General features: G+C 56.6%; 1 protein-coding gene across 2 annotated transcripts in view; it reads left to right on the forward strand.

Annotated features, from left to right (window-relative positions):
• The first annotated feature begins 6452 nt into the window (after positions 1–6452).
• KCNIP1 (potassium voltage-gated channel interacting protein 1) overlaps positions 6453–19930 on the forward strand; it is a 258657-nt gene continuing 245179 nt past the window's right edge. For both annotated transcript variants that reach the window (XM_054718136.1, XM_008147624.3), the window contains exon 1: positions 6453–6887. In XM_054718136.1, the coding sequence (XP_054574111.1) occupies positions 6800–6887 (88 nt within the window). In that variant the 5' untranslated portion in view covers positions 6453–6799. The remainder of the gene's footprint in view (positions 6888–19930) is intronic.

Below are 19930 nucleotides of genomic sequence, written 5' to 3' on the forward strand. Positions count from 1 at the left end.
GGCTCACCTGGGCCTAGGTGCACGAGGCCTCACCCGGATCCAGGGACACATGGTCCCACCCGGACCCAGGGACGCTTGGCCTCTCCCCACCCAGGGCCACTTGGGCTCACCCGGGCCTAGGTGCACGAGGCCTCACCCGGATCCAGGGACACATGGTCTCACCCAGACCCAGGAACGTTTGGCCACTCCCAGACCCAGGGCCACTTGGGCTCACCCGGGCCTAGGTGCACGAGGCCTCACCCAGATCCAGGGACACATAGTCTCACCCGGACCCAAGGACGCTTAGCCTCTCCCAGACCCAGGGGCACGTGGCCTCACCCGGGCCTAGGTGCACGAGGCCTCATCCGGATCCAGGGACGCATGGTCTCACCCGGACCCAGGGACGCTTGGCCTCTCCCAGACCCAGGGCCACTTGGGCTCACCCGGGCCTAGGTGCACGAGGCCTCACCCGGATCCTGGGACACATGGTCTCACCCGGACCCAGGGATGCTTGGCCTCTCCCAGACCCAGGGCCACTTGGGCTCACCCGGGCCTAGGTGCACGAGGCCTCACCCGGATCCAGGGACATATGGTATCACCCGGACCCAGGGACGCTTGGCCTCTCCCCGACCCAGGGCCACTTGGGCTCACCCGGGCCTAGGTGCACGAGGCCTCACCCGGATCCAGGGACACATGGTCTCACCCGGACCCAGGGATGCTTGGCCTCTCCCAGACCCAGGGCCACTTAGGCTCACCCGGGCCTAGGTGCACGAGGCCTCACCCGGATCCAGGGACACATGGTCTCACCCGGACCCAGGGACGCTTGGCCTCTCCCAGACCCAGGGCCACTTGGGCTCACCCGGGCCTAGGTGCACGAGGCCTCACCCAGATCCTGGGACACATGGTCTCACCCGGACCCAGGGACGCTTGGCCTCTCCCAGACCCAGGGCCACTTGGGCTCACCCGGGCCTAGGTGCACGAGGCCTCATCCGGATCCAGGGACGCATGGTCTCACCCGGACCCAGGGACGCTTGGCCTCTCCCAGACCCAGGGCCACTTGGGCTCACCCGGGCCTAGGTGCACGAGGCCTCACCCGGATCCAGGGACGCATGGTCTCACCCGGACCCAGGGACGCTTGGCCTCTCCCAGACCCAGGGCCACTTGGGCTCATCCGGGCCTAGGTGCACAAGGCCTCACCCGGATCCAGGGACACATGGTCTCGCCCGGACCCAGGGACGCTTGGCCTCTCCCAGACCCAGGGCCACTTGGGCTCACCCGGGCCTAGGTGCACGAGGCCTCACCCGGATCCAGGGACACATGGTCTCGCCCGGACCCAGGGACGCTTGGCCTCTCCCAGACCCAGGGCCACTTGGGCTCACCCGGGCCTAGGTGCACGAGGCCTCATCCGGATCCAGGGACACATGGTCTCGCCCGGACCCAGGGACGCTTGGCCTCTCCCAGACCCAGGGCCACTTGGGCTCACCCGGGCCTAGATGCACGCGGCCTCACCCAGATCCAGGGACACCTGGTCTCGCCTGGACCCAGGGGTGTGTGGGCTCTCCCAGACTCAGGGGCGCTTGGCCTCGCCCGGGCACGGGATCCAGCGTCATCCGGGTCCAGGGGCACTTGGCCTCACCCGGACCCGGAGTCCGGCCTCACCTGGACCCAGGGGCATGTGGCCTCACCTAGACCCAGGGACTTGAGACCTCACTTATACCCAGGGGCGTGTGACCACACCCGAGCCCAGAGGCGCGCAACCCCGCCCGCACCCGGGTCTCAGCAGGGCCCCATCTTCCCGATCCCAATTCCTGCCAGTCAATCCCCCCTCAGCAATTCCCCTGGCCATCCTTCCAGAGCTCCAGTATGGCTGCTGCAGAACTCGTCGGGCGGTGGCTCGGCGAAGCTCCGGTGCACCCGGTGCATGGCGGTGGGCCAGTCTGGCGTCGCTGCGTCGGCCCTTGGGTCTGCATCGGTGGCCGGTCGCCGAGCATGCGCACCTGGCCGCTTCTGGGGCGTTGAGATTCTTGACGGACTCAGAGGTCAGCAAGCGCGGAGTCTCCCACCCCATGTCTCATAGGGGCTCGTCTGTCCGTGCTTGGCTGCCAGTGGAGCCGTCCCCTCAGCCGGAGACCGCCGGGGGAACTGCGCCGAGCACGTTCCAGGCCGCTGTTGTATCGCCTGAGCCATAGTTCTTTTGTGTCGCCTGAGCCGTAGTTCTTAAAGTGTGGTCTTTGGGTCACCGGCATCAGCATCATCCCACATACCCCTTTTATTCTAGTTGTAGAGCATCTACTCAGCCAGCCCTATGGTGGTCTTGGATGGTGTCTGCTCTGCTCTCTTGTCGTAGTCTCAAAGTTGTTGTGGTAGGCAACAATCAGGCTTCCGCCCTATGCCTCCATCTTGGTCCTCCTTTGTATAGTTAAGTCTTGATTGTTGTTGGTGTCACTGGGGGGGCTCTCTTTGTCTATAAAGGAAGAGTTGCTGTGCAGGAGACATGTTTATGGGCCGGGTCTTGGTGCAGCAAAGCTTTGGCGCTCACTGAATATTCCCGTTGAATGTGTCCCTTATGCACGTGGTTGAAATCTGGTGTCATCTCCCACAGACCACTAGATGCCCTCGTTTCTGGGTCTCCAATGGGGTGTAGATCAGCTACTGCCTTAGGCACTCAGCAAGGATTACAGCAAAAACTGTAGTTTCTTCCTCCTGTCTGAGTGGCCCTGGAGCAGTCCGACTAGAACAGCAGATCATCTGGTCCGCTGCCAGAGGGCAGGCCACCCACATGCATAAGCCGTCGCTTGGGGCGCAGGTGTGCCTGCAAGACTTGCAGGGCGGGTCTTCAAAACGTGCGGGGCGGGTCCCAGGGCGGGGCGGGGTCTCAGGGCGCCAACAGGCCATGGTGCGGCGAGCCGCAATGCCTGTGAGTCTGGTCCTTCTGCCTTCCACGTATCTAAGTCCCCTCGTTCCGCACTCCAGTGCAGCAAACACTGATTGCTGGGCGCACCTCCGCAAAAGTCCCGCCTCTCCCCGCAGGCATCTGGGTCTCCCGGGGTTCGCCAGAAGATGGGTTTCAGGGTGATGGAGAGCTAATCTCCCTTAGGTTTGGAACAAAAGCCCCTTTCCCCCGCCACCAGCCAGACCCACGCACCTCCACACCTCATCCCCTCCGATTTCGCTGGGTGCGAGGCAACAGAACAGCCTTTAACCTCCGCCGCCATCTTTTTCAAACTTCTCAATTTGTGCTTCTTAATCCCTTCATTTCAGTCAACTCTACTGAAGTCTAGCGCCGCCGGGAGGTGCACGGAAAGGGCGCCCGTGCCTCCGTCCGGTGCGCGCGTCCTGCGGAACCAGGCGCGCGAGGGCCGCGCGGCTGGGACGGGCGCTGGGCGGCCGCCGAGCTCCAGGCACCGCCATCGCCGCGTTCCGGACGTCGCCGCCGCAGCGTCCCCCCAATTTATACTTCTTAATCCCTTGAATTCAGTCAACTCTACTGAAGTCTAGCGCCGCCGGGAGGTGCACGGAGAGGGCGCCAGGCGTGCGGGGGCTGCGCAGCGGGGACGGGTGCTGGGAGGCCGCCGGGCTCCGGGCGCCGCCGCTGCGGCGGCGTCCCCAGCGTCCCGGGCCGGGAGGCCTGCGGGGGCGGCGGAGTTGCGAAAGTGAGTGAGTTTCCCAGGGTTTCGCCCGGAATGGGGTTCAGTGCAATCGGAGCCGGCGCTCAGCGCACTCCGGAGCCTTTATCTCCTTCCTGCCAGTGAACTCCGGCCAGGTCATCAGCTGCCCCCTCCTCTCCGGTTCCATCCTCCCCGCAGGCGCGTGTGCTCGTGTCTCCTCCCGTTTCTCCATACCTCAGGCTTTTACGGCTTCCCCGACTGTCCCCGTGGCCTTCTCCTTCCCCCCAGCTGTGGGCATTTCAGTCCACCAACTTTCCTGTGGTTCTGGACGATGTCCGTTCTGACCTCTAGTTGTATTTTTGAAATTGTTGTGCCCGGCTGCAGGTTAGGTGTTTAACCTATGCCGCCATCTTGGTTTCTCCACGTGGCCTCTCTTGATTTGCAGTCACATGTTCCTTGGGCAGAAAACAATTCTCTCCTATTGTGAATTTCACTCGGGCACAACTTGCCTTCCTTTGCTGAGAATGTTCTTGGCACACTCAACACCTTGCCCACATTTCTGGGGATTTTGCTGTGTGCTGCTGTGGATGCTGCTGACCCTCTCTGGGCCTGAGCTGTTTACCTAAGACTGAGTTCTAATACTTGATGCCTCGCTGGGATCAGAGGAGACTCTGAAATGCTCGGTGTTTGAGTTGCTACTAAGGGAGGTTATAATCTGGAGCTTGGCGCCATGATTTGCAGTGATCACCAAGCTTTAGCTGCACGGCCTCTACTCCCCTGTAGAATGGTTTTAGGGCCCAGAGGCAGGAGTGGCAGCAGTAGGAGCAGCAGTCACGACCTTTGCCACTGACAAAAATGGCTTGTTCCAGCAGAACCTACGTTAAGCACATGGACTTCATTTAAACCTCCCCAAATCCCGTGAGGTAAGGATCGTTATTCCCATTTTCCAGAAGAAAAAAACTGAGGCTCACCTGCTTGCTCAATAGCTGCTAAGTTGCAGACCTTAGAATCCCAGGTCTGTCTTTGGCCCTTGCACTTGTGGTTCCCTGGGCCCTAACAGTGATCACCCCAGAGAGCTGTATGGCCGGTCTGGGGCTCTCTGCTTCCATGTCATTCTTATAGAGAGACGCCTTCCTCGATGACCCTGTGAAATAGGAGTTCCTGTCACCCTCCATCCAACTTGGCTTTCTTTTTCTTCAAAGCACAAGCCTGTGTGTAGACACAGGTGCTGACTTACCTGTCCTTCCACCACGCGAATCTGAGCGCCATGTGCCCAGGGACCTTGGTTTGTCCACCACCATACACTCGGCGCCTGGCGCAGAGGCCACGGTGATGGCATGGTTATACATACTTCACAGGTGCAGACTGAACACGTGAGCGGCTAAACACCTGGGGCCAAGGCCCACGCTCTTAACCAGCATTTGCCAGACCCTTCGAACCACGGGTGCCACTGTTTCTTTTCCCCCAGGAGGCCGTTCAGATGTTGGGATTCCAGATTCCTGAGCTGGAGTCCAAATGCAGACACCCTCCCCCCCACCCTCCCACCCCTGAAAGAAACCACACGTAGAGCGTGAGTTCCAGCTCATCTGGCATTTTCTCAGCTGCTAGTCTTCGTTCTCCTCCTCTAAATCAGTGGTTCTCAACCTTCCTAATGCCGCGACCCTGTAATACAGTTCCTCATGTTGTGGTGACCCCCAACCATAAAATTACTTTCGTTGCTACTTCGTAACTGTAATTTTGCTCCTGTTATGAATCGTAATGTAAATATCTGTGTTTTCCGATGGCCAAAGGGGTCGCGACCCACAGGTTGAGAACCGCTGCTCTAAATGGAGCAGGTGCCAGGGAGACAGCTGATGGGGAGGAAGAAAAAGACCCTCCCAGGCCTGGCTCAGCTCAGCTGCAGGTGGACTTCTCACCTGCCACTCACATGTAGCCACAGTGCCGTGGCCCACGGTGCCCAGGGTGCTGGCCCAGGAAGACTTTCTGAAACCCCAGGGAAAGTCACGCCCATGTGTGCAGGGTGGGGTGAGAGCTCCCCGCAGGCCCCTGGCAGCTCACAGCCTCTGACACGGAACGGCAGCAGGACTTTTTATCAAGCGATAGTTGGACTTCGCGTGTGCAGACTTCCTTGCAGTTTTGCTTCTAAGAGGTACTGCGGTCAAATTGTGTGGATTGTGGACATTCCTTTAGGGCAGGGGTCCTCAAACTTTTTAAGCAGGGGACCAGTTCACTGTCCCTCAGACTGTTGGAGGGCCGGACTATAGTTTAAAAAAAACTATGAACAAATTCCTATGCAATTGCACATATCTTATTTTGAAGTAAAAAAACAAAACGGCAAAAACACCCGCATGTGGCCCGCGGGCCGTAGTTTGAGGACGCCTGCTTTGTGGCATCTCTGAGGACTACTTTCCTCATCAAGAAGGGCACTGATCACACTCCTCCCCTATCCTGATCGGAGCACACAGGCTCTCACCTGCTCTGCAGGGTGGAAGCTGATGCGGAGCAGCTGACTCCAGTGGGGGCACCTGGAGCAGGAGGCAGCCAGAGGCAGCAGAAAGCCCGGCCCGCGCGCTGCCCACTCCTCCTGACTAGTCCGTGAGGCGCCAGGTCACGGAGAGGCTGCCTGCAAACTCGCCCCTCGGTGCCCAGCAGCGGCTGCCTGCTCCTGTGGGGAGTTCCCCCAGCTCCTGATCAAGGCACCAAAAAATTGATCTGTTAGATGAAGCAGGAAGGAGAAGGCGGGAGAGCCAGCCGGGAAGCTGCGGAACGGCGTGTTTTGGCGTAGCAGTCCCCTCCCTTCTGACGGGAGTATTAATTGCTCCATTGCCACTGCCTGTAAGAAAGACAGCCAGCAACGCCTGGGAGAGCTCCAGCGCCCCTCCCAGCTCCGCTCCGCTGCACGCTCCTCCTCGGTTCCCTGGGAGCGCCCTGTGCCCTGGCAGCGCTGGCCCAGCCCTGGCATCCCCAGGTCCTCCCGTGGGTAGGACGTGAGTGGAGGGAAGGACAGCGGAAGGGAGCCCACGGCGTGCCCTGCAGGCTCTCTGGATGCAGAAGCCGGGCTCCCTGCAGAGGCGGCTGTGCTGTTCCAGGAGCGCCCGGGGTGCCTCCCTCTCTCAGGGCTCGCCCAGGCAGGCTCCAGGTGCCAGGGGCACGCAGCGCGGAAGCCTTCCCTTCTGGGCATTGACAGCAGAGCCTGCCTTCCCGCTGCCACCATGAGCGGCTGCTCCAAAAGATGCAAGCTTGGGTTCGTGAAATTTGCCCAGACCATCCTGAAGCTCATCACCGGGACCCTCAGCAAAGGTAGGAAGCCTGGCCTGGACCCTCCTTTTCTGTCTTTCTGGGATCTGGCTGGTTGGGGTGCCTCGGCGTGGCCGGTGTGGCCGTTCTGGTGTGCTTGGGTCCCGAGGAGGCTGGGAGGAACCGTTGGCTGGGATTTGGGGCTGCTGACAGCCTGGGTCCTGGCCTGCGCAGGGGGGCACCCAGCCAGGGAGCTCAGCTGGCTCTAATTGTCTGGAACTTTGGAGATGGGTTTGGTGGTGTGTGGCTGATTGGTTACAGTCGGGCAGAGGGAGAGAGCCCTGGAAGCCGATTAGCGTGACTTGAGTTTCAAGAAGTTACCCGCAGAGTGTTGTGTCTTGTTGATAAGGGAGACTTGGTGCGGTGGGCTGTGAGTAACTGAGAACGGAGATGCTGGAGGGCCAGCAGGAGGCGGCACTGGGCACCGTCCTCCGTGCCCTGGTGGGAGGGATCCATCGCTCTGGGCTTGATGTACCAGCTTTCTCGCACGGGGTCCCAGCGTGCTGCGTTTCGGGGGCTTTGGTCATCGGTCTGCCCTTTTGGACCCCTGTCGCTCCGCATCACCGCCTGTGTGGATGTCTGTCCTCTCTGCTTCTCTAAGAACTGGGGTGGCAGCCAGTCCCCAGGGTTACCCCCCGGCAGCACAGAAAGGGCGGTCGGGGACTAACGCCAGGACTGTGTGTCTGTGACTCAGCCCCTGGTGCAGAGGGGAGGCTGTCTTCTCAGGGGCCGTCCCTGCCTCTGGAGCCCCATCTGACACCCTGACCAGGGAGGGTGAGGCACTCGGGGACACTCTGGCAAACTTTCTGGAGAGAATATTTAAAGGGACAGCAGCAGCATGATGTGGCTTTGCTGGCTGAAAAAAAAAAAAAAAGTCTTTAAATATTCACACCTGATTCAGGAGATGAGGCTTTGGGGGAGATACATTGGAAGCAGTAGGCAGGAGATTCGGGGATTTTAAAACTTGATCAGTATTTTAAAACTTGCAGATGAGCGAAGAGACAGGCCGTGTGTGGCAGCTCTGATAATGACATGGCTCAGGTCCCCAGCTGCCTCGGGGGTCTGGCCTGCTGCGAATTGAGAGGCGGGGGTGTGTGTGTGGTGGGGAGAGATGGGAAGATTTTGCTATCTGCTTCCTCAGGCCCTTTCATCGATCCTGTTATGTCCCCACTGCACTCCTCCAGGGGCCCAGGTGGACTGCACTCCGCAGGCTGAGGGTCCGCTGCCTGGCGGAACTATTGGGAGGCCGGAGTGGGATGGACTGAAGTGAGGAGGAGAGTGCAGAGGGCTTGGGAGATTGCACAAAGTCCCGCCAATCAATCCTCTGAGACAAACTGAGGGTCTATCACCCCTCCCCGCTCTCTGGTACCAGGATCTCAGGAGGGTGGGGTGACGGGCACATCTTATGCCAGTCTCTGCTTCCCAGAAGTGCAGCAGAAAGAGCTTGGGTCGGAGTTTAGAAACCTAGGTCTCAACGCTGACTTTGCTCCCTGGGCCAGCCCCAGCCCCTGTGAGCCTGCGCCCTGTGTGTAAGATTGTCATTACCTGCGGCCTGTCTACTCCTGGCTCTGTCTCGAGGTCCAGGAAGATGAGACAGGGATTCCTTTACACAGTGTGTTGCAGTGACCACATATGAGGGTGTGGTCAGGGATTGAGATGGGCCTGGGTCTGGGGAGGGTGCCCCATGCCATCCCCTCCACAGGGCCAAGGTCAGAAGCTCCTTAATTTAGCTGCAGGTGGCTCTGCACACTCCAGGCAGAGGCAGAGGAGGAAAGATCACAGAGGGACATTCTGCAGCAGGAGGGGTGAGTGTGAGAAAGTGAGTCCGTCAGAAAGAGTGCTTGCAAAGGGGTGTGTGTGTGTGTGTGTGTGTGTGTGTGTGTGTATGTTGAGTGTGTATGAGAGAGGACTAGAGATGGAGAGAGAGGATGGATGGCTATCTGAATTCAAGAGCATGAAGATGCTATCTTCTGCCTACAATCGTTGGCTCGATGTTTATTTATTACCTACTCTGTTGCACACTCATTACTCATTACTATGGATGAATAAGTTGCAAGTCCTTGCCCTAGTCGGTTTGTCTCAGTGGATAGAGCCTCAGCCCACAGACTGAAGGAACTCGGGTGCAATTCCAGTCAAGGGCACGTACCTCCGTTGCAGGGTCAATTCCCAGCCCCGTGTGGGAGGCAGCCAGTCTCTCATATAGATGTGTCTCTCTCTCTCCCCCTTCCTTCCACTCTCTCTAAAAATATATTCAGAAGAGGATTAACAAACAAACACACAAAAAGGATGCAAGCTCTCCATCAAGAAATGGGTATTCAGGTGGGGGCACTGACGGAGGACACAGATACCGCCTGGACATGACGCTGATGGAGGCATGGGGGCCACGGGGCCAGGGGAGAGCAGCCTGGGGCAGAGCTGAGATGAGCAGGGGGCAGGGCTGGGCAGATGGGAGGACTGTCGGCCTCTGCAGAGAAACCAGCCAGCAGGTCAGGACAGCCCCTCTCTCCTCTCGGAATCCCAGACACTAAGATCCATGTTGCATGGAAAGTGCTCCATGGGAACCCGCACCGGGGACCTGGCCTGTCCCTGACCTGCCTCCGTCCTGAGTGTTCTGTGGCTGAGGCTCGGGGAGGTGGCCCACAGCAGGTGCCAGGACAGGATCGTGTCTCCCAGCCCCGCACAGAGCACCAAGTGTTTCCACAGCCTGGCTCTGCGCCAGCCATGCCCTGGGAAGCTGGTGTACTGCCCAACCCAGGTGTTTGCTAAATATTTGCTAAATAAATGGCTGTGGGAGCAGGGCCAGGCCTGGAGCAGGTGAGGAGGAAAAGATCTGTCTAATGTATAGACCAGCCCTCGGTGGATTTAGGTTAGGCTCTGTGTGGGCATATTGCATTTGCTTAATGATTTGGGGGTTTAATTGTGTTTTTGCTTATTCATTATTCATTGCATTGAGTCCTACACTTGCAGTAATCCAATCCCTAGAAGGAGTTATCTTTGTCCCTCTCAGGATTGAGGAGCATAAAGGTTATAGGACCAGGTGCCTCCTGCTGGTCCTGGGACCACCTGGGGAGCAGGGGGAGCCCAAAACCCCTTCCCGGTCCTTCCTGTCCCTGAAATTGGCTTCCCCCACTTGATGCCAGCAATCTCATTTCCTGTCGGTCCAAGCTGCTCTGTGGCCCAGAATCCTCATCGGTGCCCTTTTCAAAGATGAACTGATCAGGCTCTTCTGCTCACACCCCCACCCTTGACCTTGACCTTTTCCTTTAGGAACATGGTTGGGAAAGGCCGTCTTCCCCACTGGACTTAGCACTGCATGCGCTTTGCACGCCACTGTAGCCAGAATTCCTGCCTAGTGCCCAGCCCAGAGTGGGCGCTTCACCAGCCGTGTGGAGTGACCAGAGCAGCACCGCCTGGCACAGATGCCAGCCAGGGCCCTGAGATGAGCTTGAAGACGGAGCTTTCTAGGACACGCCATGCAGGCCCCTGACCCAGCAGCTCAGCACACGTGCTCTGAATCTGTCCACGTGCAGCCAGAGGGTGAGCCTCCGCCAGACCATTCATTCAGAAGTGTGCCTGAGCGGTCTTCCTGGCACCCCCACTCCTGCCCCTTCAGCTCCCCATTGATTTGTCTTACATGCTGGATGTCTCCAAATTTAAAGAAGGAGTTTCTCTTGCATTAAAAAAAAAAAAAAAAAAAAAAGTTTGCAAACCAGCAATGCAGGGGCAAGGACAATTGGTGCCAGCCTGGGACACCTGGGTCCTCGGCACACTGGCTGGGACGCCTCATGCTGGGCCCCTCGCCTCTCCGCACAATCACATGGAATCACAGCGCCCTCCTTGCAGGGTTACCGCGGCTCCCTGCATGGCCAGTGCTCAGCAGACGCTCTTTGGTGCTGCAGTTAATAGCTGATCCTCTCAGGGCTGTGAGCGCCGTGGACCTGGGTTCCTCACTCACTGCTGTTTTTTCCAGCACTGGGCACAGACTCCGAGAGGCGTCTCTAGTTTCTAGAACATTCCCTGCTTCCCCTCTCCTGCACTTGCTTTCCTAAGGCCCTACCCAGTGCTGAGATGACATTTGCACCATTCCCCACACCTGGTTCCCCCACCCCACCCCCCAACATAGCCAAAGCCCAGCTCCTGACTTGGATGAGCAGTTAAACTGAGGTCTGGGAAACCCGCCTCTTCCTGTGCAACCAGCTCCCCACCCGCTCACAGAGCCCCCAGGGCTGTGGGGTGTGCAGCCTGCATTCTGGCCAGGCAGGTTCCTGCCCATGTCCTTCTGCACTTTGGGAACCCATCCGTCACCCCAGGCAGAGATGGCGGAGCCAAAACAAGGAAGGAGGAATCCAGTCCAGGAGAGCTTGTAGCATCATCCTGGCCACCCACGTGGCTGCAGCGTGGGGAGGCGGTGTGGGGGCCGACCTTATGAGATTTATCTCCAGGACGATGCCCTGGAGCCCCACTCTCCCCTCCCACCCAGGCCCAGGTTGTTTCTCTCTGTGTGAGTCAGGACCTCGGCTTCAGACCCATCCGAGACATGCTGTTCCTCTTGCTTCCTCCTCAACTGCTATTCAGGATCCTCGAGAAACTGACTTTGAACTTGGGGACGGGCTCTGCCTTTAGGCAGGTTGGGCTGAATCCCAACTCTGCCTGGTGTCTCCCAGCTGTGTGAGCTTGGGGGAGTTACACAACCTCCTCAAGCCAGGGTTCCTCGCTTTTAATTGCAGATAATAATGTTATCAACTGCACGAGGTTGTTTTTACTTGAATGAGGATAACACAGGGAACAGGCTGGCAGCCATCCGGTGACCTTGCACTTGCAGGGAGCTGAGGGTGAGGCCCTCCTTAAACATTGTGCCCTCAGCACCTCTCTCCTCTCACCCCAGTCCTGACCCGGAAGTAGGCGTTGTAATCACCGTATTAACAGAGGAGGAAGCTGAGCTTTATTAAGCCAGGGGACCTAGCAGGTCCTGCCGTGGCTGAGACCAGGTGCGCGCCGCTCCCCTCCACGGGGCTGTGGAGATGGCCCTGCAGGCGCTGCTCCCCACCTCAGCGCCAGCAGAGACTGCCCCAGTTTCCCCTCATTTTGTAGGTGCGTTTGTCAAGAGCTGTTGCATCAACTGAGTCACTTCAGGGCAGCCACCTGTCTTGCGAGGGGCTGGGGCAAATTCCATAATGTGGTGTGGCCTGGGGAAAGGAATAAACTTTATGGGGAAAGGGGCCGTGCCACAGGCCAAGGTCAGCAAGACAGCCACGTGCATGCTCTTCCAGCTCACATAGGTGCGCCCGGCCGGGCACCTGCCGGATGCTGAGTGCGTTCTGCACCCACGAGGGACCCCCTCCTCCCCATCCCCCTTCTAATAGGGAAAGTGTGAGAAGGGGTTTTGTCAGTGGGGAGGTTCTGGGTGCCAGGAAGCCTGGGAGTGAACTGCCTGTTCATTAGAATTCTCTGGGAAAGCAACGGCCCTGACCCTGGGGACCCGGGGACCTGTGAGCTGGGACAGTGCCCCCACCTTAGGAGGATGCCACCCGTCCCAGGAGAAGGGTGCACTTTCCTCTGGAGGGAGAGGCGAGAGTCTCCACCATCGCAGGTCACGGCTGGCTCACTGTCCTGGCTGTGCAGGCGAGCCCCGGGGTCGTGTTAGGACAGCCCCACTGCCTGGCGGCTGCCGGAACGTCTGCGCGCGCCTGCCTTGTCATAGGCAGAGATCTCGATCGCCGCGGCCGGGTCCACGCCTGCCTCTCCATCCAAAGCCAGCGCCGCCAGGGAACGTGCTTGCCTGGCTCTCAGTGCTGAACAGCCTTGATTCCGGCCTACAGGTCTCTCATCCTGGGGCCTCTGTAGCAGGCCCATCACTCCCTCACCCATTCTGCCTGCACCCCAGCTCTCTAGGGTCCCCGTAGTCCCATGGCCCAGAGGACGGAGGAAGGTGAGACCTCCCCCACCTGCCCAGGCTGTCCTCCCTGGGGCCACTGGGCCTCTCCTCCAGATGACCCCGATACCAGGCAGGAATAATTTGTTCAGGGCCACTTATCCGGCAGCGCTGCGCAGACATCCTATTAACTTCAGGACCACGGGGGAGCGGCGAGTGTGTCCCAAATTAAAAGGCTGGAAACGGGCTCCTCTGGCAGGAGGGAGGGCACCGTGGGCTGCGGCACCGAGACACGGGGTGGAGTGGATCACGCCAGGTCTTAGTCAGCCTTCAGAGGCCCGGAGGTCCCTGGCCATGCCAGTGTGACCCTCAGAATCCTAAGGGTGACAGAACCTTGCCTAGGTCACCCCCTCTCACCAGGTCCCGCGTCCCTGAGAGCTGTTGATTCCTGAGTGCGGAGGTGGTTGTGTGAAGTAGGCAGGGAAGGCAGCGGATAAAAACACAGGGAGCCAGACAGCCCTGGGTTCAAATCCTGCCACATGCCAGCAGGATCACCTGGGACAAGCCATGTCCCACCTTGTGTCTGTGTCCCCTTCTGGAAAATGGGGCCAGTAATTCCCACCGCACGGGGCCACCGGCAGACGGAGGGAGATGGTGCCTGTGACACTCACAGTGCCCCACATATACCAGCTGCCCATCGAAATCAAGTTCCCACCCTTCTCGTCTTCTCACATGACTGAACCTCGGACTGGTCGCCAGGAGGAAGCAGGCAGAGCTGAGGAGGCAGGCTCTGGGTCAGGCCCCCTCCCAGCCCTTCTCTGGAAGTCCTGTTCCTCCCGTTTCTCCACCTCAGTCACTCTCAGCTGCAAGTCCTGAAACCGAGGCCTTGTGACCGCTGGGACCACACTTTACGTTGAGTGGTGTATGTGTTTATGGGCCATCCTCCAACCGCCATGAGAACGTGAGCTCTGCGCAGGCACTCGTTGTGTGGGGCTTGGTTTCGGTGCCTCAAGCACCCGATGGATGTTGACTGAATGATGACTGAAGGCTCTGCCTGCCCAGCACCATCTGGTCATGTGACTGGAATCCCTTTCTGAGGCCGGGTCTTTGCCAGGCTAGTTCGGAGGCCTCCCACTCCCCGTTTCCCTGTTCTGAAGTTCTGTGCTGGAGCTGGACAGAAGCGACCAGCCGGAATGACCTTGATGAGATGGGTGATCAGTGCAAGCAAGACCAAGGGCCTGCCCGCCGGGCAGCTCGGTTGTTGAGCGCTGTCCTGTACACCAAAAAGGTTGTGGGTCCGATGATCTGTCAGGGCACATACTTAGGTTGCGGTTTGATCACCAGTTAGGAAGTGTATGGGAGGCAACTGATCAATGTTTTTCTCTCTCTTTCTCTCTTCCTTTAAAATCAATATATATGATTTAATTTTAAAAAACAAAACAAAATAAAACAAGGGCTTGTTCCTCTTGCACTCCGTGGGCAGCAGGCCCACCTGCCCATCCACTACAGTGGCCAGTGGCCATCAGCACCCCAGCCAGAAGGACAGGGGAGGATGCAGGCTCTGGGGCCCCCCAGAAGGACAGAGAGCTGGGGAGAGAAAGCAGAGATGAGTAACTGCACAGGCTCCCCGGGTCAGGTGGCTAGAAAGGGGAGCCAGGACTCCAGGAAAAGACGCGAGGGAAGGGGTTCACCACCATCACCAGTGACCACCCCCCTCCTCACAGATCCCCCATCTGGAGGCGGAAGAAGGCTTTCTTTCCATTGGGGTGAAGGTGGCAGCCCTGGTCCTCTCTGGGCGGAGCCATCACGTTTCCATTTCATGCTCTTCGTGCTACAAAAGCAGCAGCTTTAGAACCGGGCCCGAGTTGAAATCCGAGTCCTCACATTCGCTCACTGAGCAAGTGGCTTCCTTCTCTGGGCCTCAGTTTCTTCATCTCTAAAATGAGGGAGTTGCTGATTTCAGAGTTACCTTCCAGCGCTGGGATTATAACAGGCAGTAACAATAATTACAACACTACCCACGGCCCCAGCTCAGGGCTCCGCTCATTGCTCCAAGCGCTCTGACTGTGCGGGCCATTGAATGCGCACAGGAACCCTGGAAGGCGGAGGGAGAGCTCTCCTTAACCCCATTGACAGGTGGGAAGACCTGAGCCTCCGAAAGGGATGGGCCTGGCCCTGAGCCACACAGCCAGCAAGGGACAGACCAGGACGGGGAGCTGGGCTGTCAGTCTCCAAGTTCCAGCTTTACCCTCCCTATTACCCTCTCCATTTCTGAAACTCAGATCCAGGATAATAAGCCATGAAGACCGACGGATTTCTTTCCCCTTTTGGTTAAAAGGCGACATGCTGGTTTCAGAAATCCAGGTTTTAAGGTCTCCGTTCTGCCTGAAGCAGCACAATTCTGGAGAATTCCCCTGAGACCAGCCCCTCGCTTCCCCCATCCCGAGTCTACACTCCAATCCATTCTCCACAGGTCACCCTTTCCAGTCAAACAAAACATATGGAGAGCTGGCCCGCCAGCCAAGACTGCAGGAGGGAAGGAAAAGACACACCGGCAGCGTGCCAGTGTGGTGTCAGTCTGGCCAATTCTCCCTTCTTGCTAGGACTGGGCAGGCATCAGGGAGGGAGATGGGAATGGGAGGCCGTGTCTGAGAGGCTGAGGTTAGCCTACCCCAATTTTCTGTCTGTAATCTTTTGATTAACCCTGGGCCAGTTTGGGTGGCATTTTTGAAACCATCTGCGCTTGGCAGGCAGCGCCAAGCCCAGGCTTGCTGCTCGCTATCTGCAAACGTCAGCTGGGAGCCCGCTGTCACTTGGACGCTCCGAAGCTACGAGGCATATTGGACTGCGGAACGCGCCTGGCATCCTGGTGCTGATTAACCCTTCCCGTGCCGCGCCAGTCCAGAAACGCGGCCGGCTGTTCCATAGTGAACAGGAACCGTAGGACGAATAATAGTTGCCAATATTCATTGAGGGCTGTTGACTTGCTGGGGCTTTGCAAGGATCCCTCCCTGCAATCCAGCCCTAGCCCTGTGAGTTGCCTACTCTTATGATTCCTACCCTGAGGCCAGGAGAGGTTGAATAACTAGCCCAAGGTCACAAAGTCAAGGAACATTCTCACAGTCAAATCCCGCAGGACCATCAACCCCTGTTATGGACTGAATTCTGTCCCTTGTCTCCCAACTCACCCCTGATGTGGCTGTATTTGGAGATAAGACCTTAAAAGAGGTAATTAAGGTTAAGTGAGGTCATAAGAGTAGGGCACTGATCCCATGGGACCGGTGTCCTTACAAGAAGAGGAAGGGCCGTGGTCAATTTGGCTCAAAGGATAGAGTTCCAGCCCTTGGACTGAAGAGGCGCAGGTTTGATTCTGGTCAAGGTCAAGGGCACGTACCTCGGTTGCAGGCTCAATCCCCAGCCCAGTAAGGGTGCATGTGAGAGGCAACCAATTGATGTGTCTCTCTCACATGGACGTTTCTCTCTGTCTCTCTCCCTCCCTTCCAGTCTCTTAAAATCAATGGAAAAATATCCTCAAGTGAGAATTAACAAAAAAAGAAGAGGAAGGGACACCAGGAGAGCACACACACGGAGAAAAGGCCATGTGGCCATGTGGGGACACGGCAAGAAGAGCACAGTGGCCGTCTCCCAGCAGAGAGAGGCCTGACCAGAAACTGACTCTGCCAGCACCTTGACCTTGGACTTACAGCCCCTGGAATCATGAGAAAATAAATGTATGTTGTTTAAGTCACCGGTCCGGGGTATTTTGTCATGGCAGCCCTAGGAAAGTAATCCACCCCCACGGAAATCGACTCTGAGCAGATCACCAGCATGCACACAAAGACTTTTATTCATGGGTGTCCATCATGGACTTTCGTTACAATAATGACAAACTGGAGACTGTCTCTAAACGTCAGTGGGAACATAGCAGATGAGTAAACTTTGGTTCACCTATCCGAGGAACAGTATGAAAGCTTTTAAAAATGATTCTGAGGACAGCTTAATGGCATGCAGAAATGCCATTGACAGAACAGTAGGTGGAAAAGCAGGAAACAAGTGTTTGTAACAATGAGGTTCCCACCTGTGAGTAGGTGTGTGCATAGCAAAGCCACATAGAAAAGAAATAAACTGAAATATTAGCATGGGTTTTAGTTGAGGTTAAGGGTTATTTTTTTAAAGTTCTTTTTTTTTTTTATTGATTAAGGTGTCACATATTTGTCCTCATCCCCCCATTCCCATCCCACACCCCTCCCCACGGATGCCCCCACCCCCTGTTGAACTTAACCGTTGGATAGGCTCATATGCATGCACACAAGTCCCTCGGTTGATCTCTCTCCCCTCCCCCCAACCTCCCCTATCCTCCCTCTGAGGTCCGACAGTCCGATCGATGCCTCCCTGTTTCTGGTTCCGTTCTTGTTCATCAGTCTATGTTGTCCATCATTTCCCCTAGATGAGCGAGATCATGTGTCCCTAGAGATATACTTATAAGAACTGATTGTGAGACAAGCAATAATAGTTATGCTGACAGGCAAATGAATCAATCTGTAGCGAGCTTCCCCCTGGACCAACAGTTCTTTTGAGACCCAATTTCAATGTCCACCAGTTCCTTATGTGTACATGTCAGCACTGACCCCTCAGCTCTGGATGGTGGACAAATGGTGGTAACGGAGGTCCGACTCCCTCTGGTTTGGTCTCGGCCGGACCCAGGGGCACGGCTTCACCCGGACTCAGGGGCTTTTTTTAAAGTTCTTGACACTTACCTGTATTGCCTGCATGGACTGCACTAACCATGTATAGTTCGTCATTCACTGAATTCGCAGCGTCAGTGTTTCTGATTCTTTTCAATGCGTTTAGTAAAAGCTGTGCTTTCCCTGTCGCTGTATCACAGCCTGTCCTGTCTGTGTCAGTGCAAACCCAGACTGCTAGGCCTGGTTCTCGCCGCCTGCAACCCACAGTCCCAGCCCAGGTCCTGCCTGTCTCCCCCGCCTGCGTGCACACTCTCCACCAGCCAAACTGATGTCCACGTGGCTTCTAGTCCAGCCTCATGTTTGAAGTCCCTGAACCTAACCGTCCAACGGTTCAGAAACATACACACGCACACACATGCACTCATGTATGCACACCCACATGCGCACACATGCACAGGCCGTGCTATGAAATGACCTTAGTTCAAATGCCAGTTCTACAGCCTATGAATTGGGCACTAATGACCTTGGATAAATTGCTTACCTTCTTGGTCTCAGTTTTTTCACCAATAAAATGGGATAAAGAAAATCATAATGTATTTCTTCCCTGCAGCTGTCTGGAGGGTGGAATGAATGTGTGTGAAGGGCTTGGTGAGGAGTCTGGCACACCTACGATCACTGTGATCTATCAGCATAGTTAGTGTGAAATAGGAAAATCCAATTCTTGGCCATGAAGTTACTTATACTGGGCTCCACTCTCTGAGCTACTCAGCCCTGGATGACTGAGTCGAGTGATACGGGGAGCTGTTGCTCACTTATTCTCTCTCTGCCACTGGCCTGGGAGCAGCCAGAGTACAGTGCCGGGTCCCACCAGTGTCCGTGTCTCCAGGGCCTGGCGCAGAGAAGGCAACCAGTAAGCGCACAAAACCCAAAATGAGAAACTTAAAGGGTTCAAGTGGAGCTTTAAAGAAAGTTCTCATCAGCCCAAGCCAGTTTGGCTCAGTGGATAGAGCATCGGCCTGCAAACTGAAGGGTCCCAGAATTGATTCTGTTCAAGGGCACGTACCTGCAGGCTCCTCCCCGGCCTGGGCCCTGGCCAGGGCTTGTGCAGGCGGCAACCAATCGATGTGTTTCTCTCACATGGATGTTTCTCTCTGTCTTTCCCTCTCTCCTCCACTCTCTAAAAACCAATGGAACAATATCCTTCGGTGAGGATTAAAAATAAAAAGGAGTTCTCATCAGATCCAAGCTCATAATTTTGCTGACGCAGCCACTCTATTCCACGGGCTTCCCGAGATGAGGCATCACCTTGATGAATTAGCTGTGGATATAGGCATCCTGCAGTCGGCGTTGACATGCAATTTAATTTCCAATCAAGCCTGATTTCTGGGCCGAGGGACCTGCCTGCCTCACGCTGGGAGGGTCATTCCGACCAGACCTATTGTCGCTGACCATGGTTCTCCTAGGAAGGGCACTCTGAAGGAAACTGGTCCTTTGACCCTTGGCTGGTTCAGCCAGTTGGGGATGTGGCCCCTGTGGCAGCTCCTGCTTTCCCTCAGCAACTAAGTTTACCCAAGTAGATTCGAGAAAGTTCACATCGAAGTCTAACGGTCTGTCTGCGGCAGGAATTGTTTGAGAGGGAATCCAGCTAAAAATGGATTGAGAGGGAGAGAGGCCAGATGGTCAGTGAGGCTCACAAGGAAGAGAAGTGGGAAGTTGCTAGAGAGAAGAAGGGTCAGTAGGACGTTGTCTGAGCCCAAAGAGAGAAGAATCGGGATGATCCGAGGAAGGAGACACGTTTGCTCAGGAAGAACGAACATTCGTGGTGCATCTTTAAGTACCAGTCACTGAGCTGCGTGCTTCACATGCCTTACAGCATCGACTCTTCTCAAGTGCCCTATGAAACAAGCCACGTTGCAGCCATTCGCCAGTTGAGGAAACTGAGACTCGGAGACACGAACTAAACTGGCCCAGGACATCGACAACCGGACTCCAGCTCTTGCTCTTCTGAGCTTTCCTCTCTGCAGGCCCCCTGTCCGAAGGAAATGCAAACATAGTTTAGGGTCATAAGCATAAGGTCATACTCAGCTGAAACTTTCCTCCCCAAACATGCAAGAACAAGAAAAAAGCACCTAAAACATGTCCTGGGAATGACAGTAACTGATGGCTGAGTCAGTGTGGGGCAAATGGTCTGATGGCGGGACAACCAAATCCCGCTTCTGTGGGTTCCTGTACGGGCTCACGCAGCGGTGGGAGCTGAGAACTGGGCGGCGTGGCCCGGCGTGGCTGAGAGGCTCGAGGGGGTCGGGAGCTCCTCAGGGAACTCTGGCTGCTCCCGATCGAGGAGCTCTGGCTTCAGGGAATTTCAATCCCAGGGGTTGGAAGGAAACAACCGAGGGCCTACAAAACGGCGGTTAAAGACACAGGTATACAGATGTTGTCAGAAATACGACTTGTGTGGTCAGCAGAGTCATAGAAAAATTAGAGACCAA

This window comes from Eptesicus fuscus, chromosome 6 (genome assembly GCF_027574615.1).
Source record: "Eptesicus fuscus isolate TK198812 chromosome 6, DD_ASM_mEF_20220401, whole genome shotgun sequence".
NCBI lineage: Eukaryota > Metazoa > Chordata > Mammalia > Chiroptera > Vespertilionidae > Eptesicus > Eptesicus fuscus.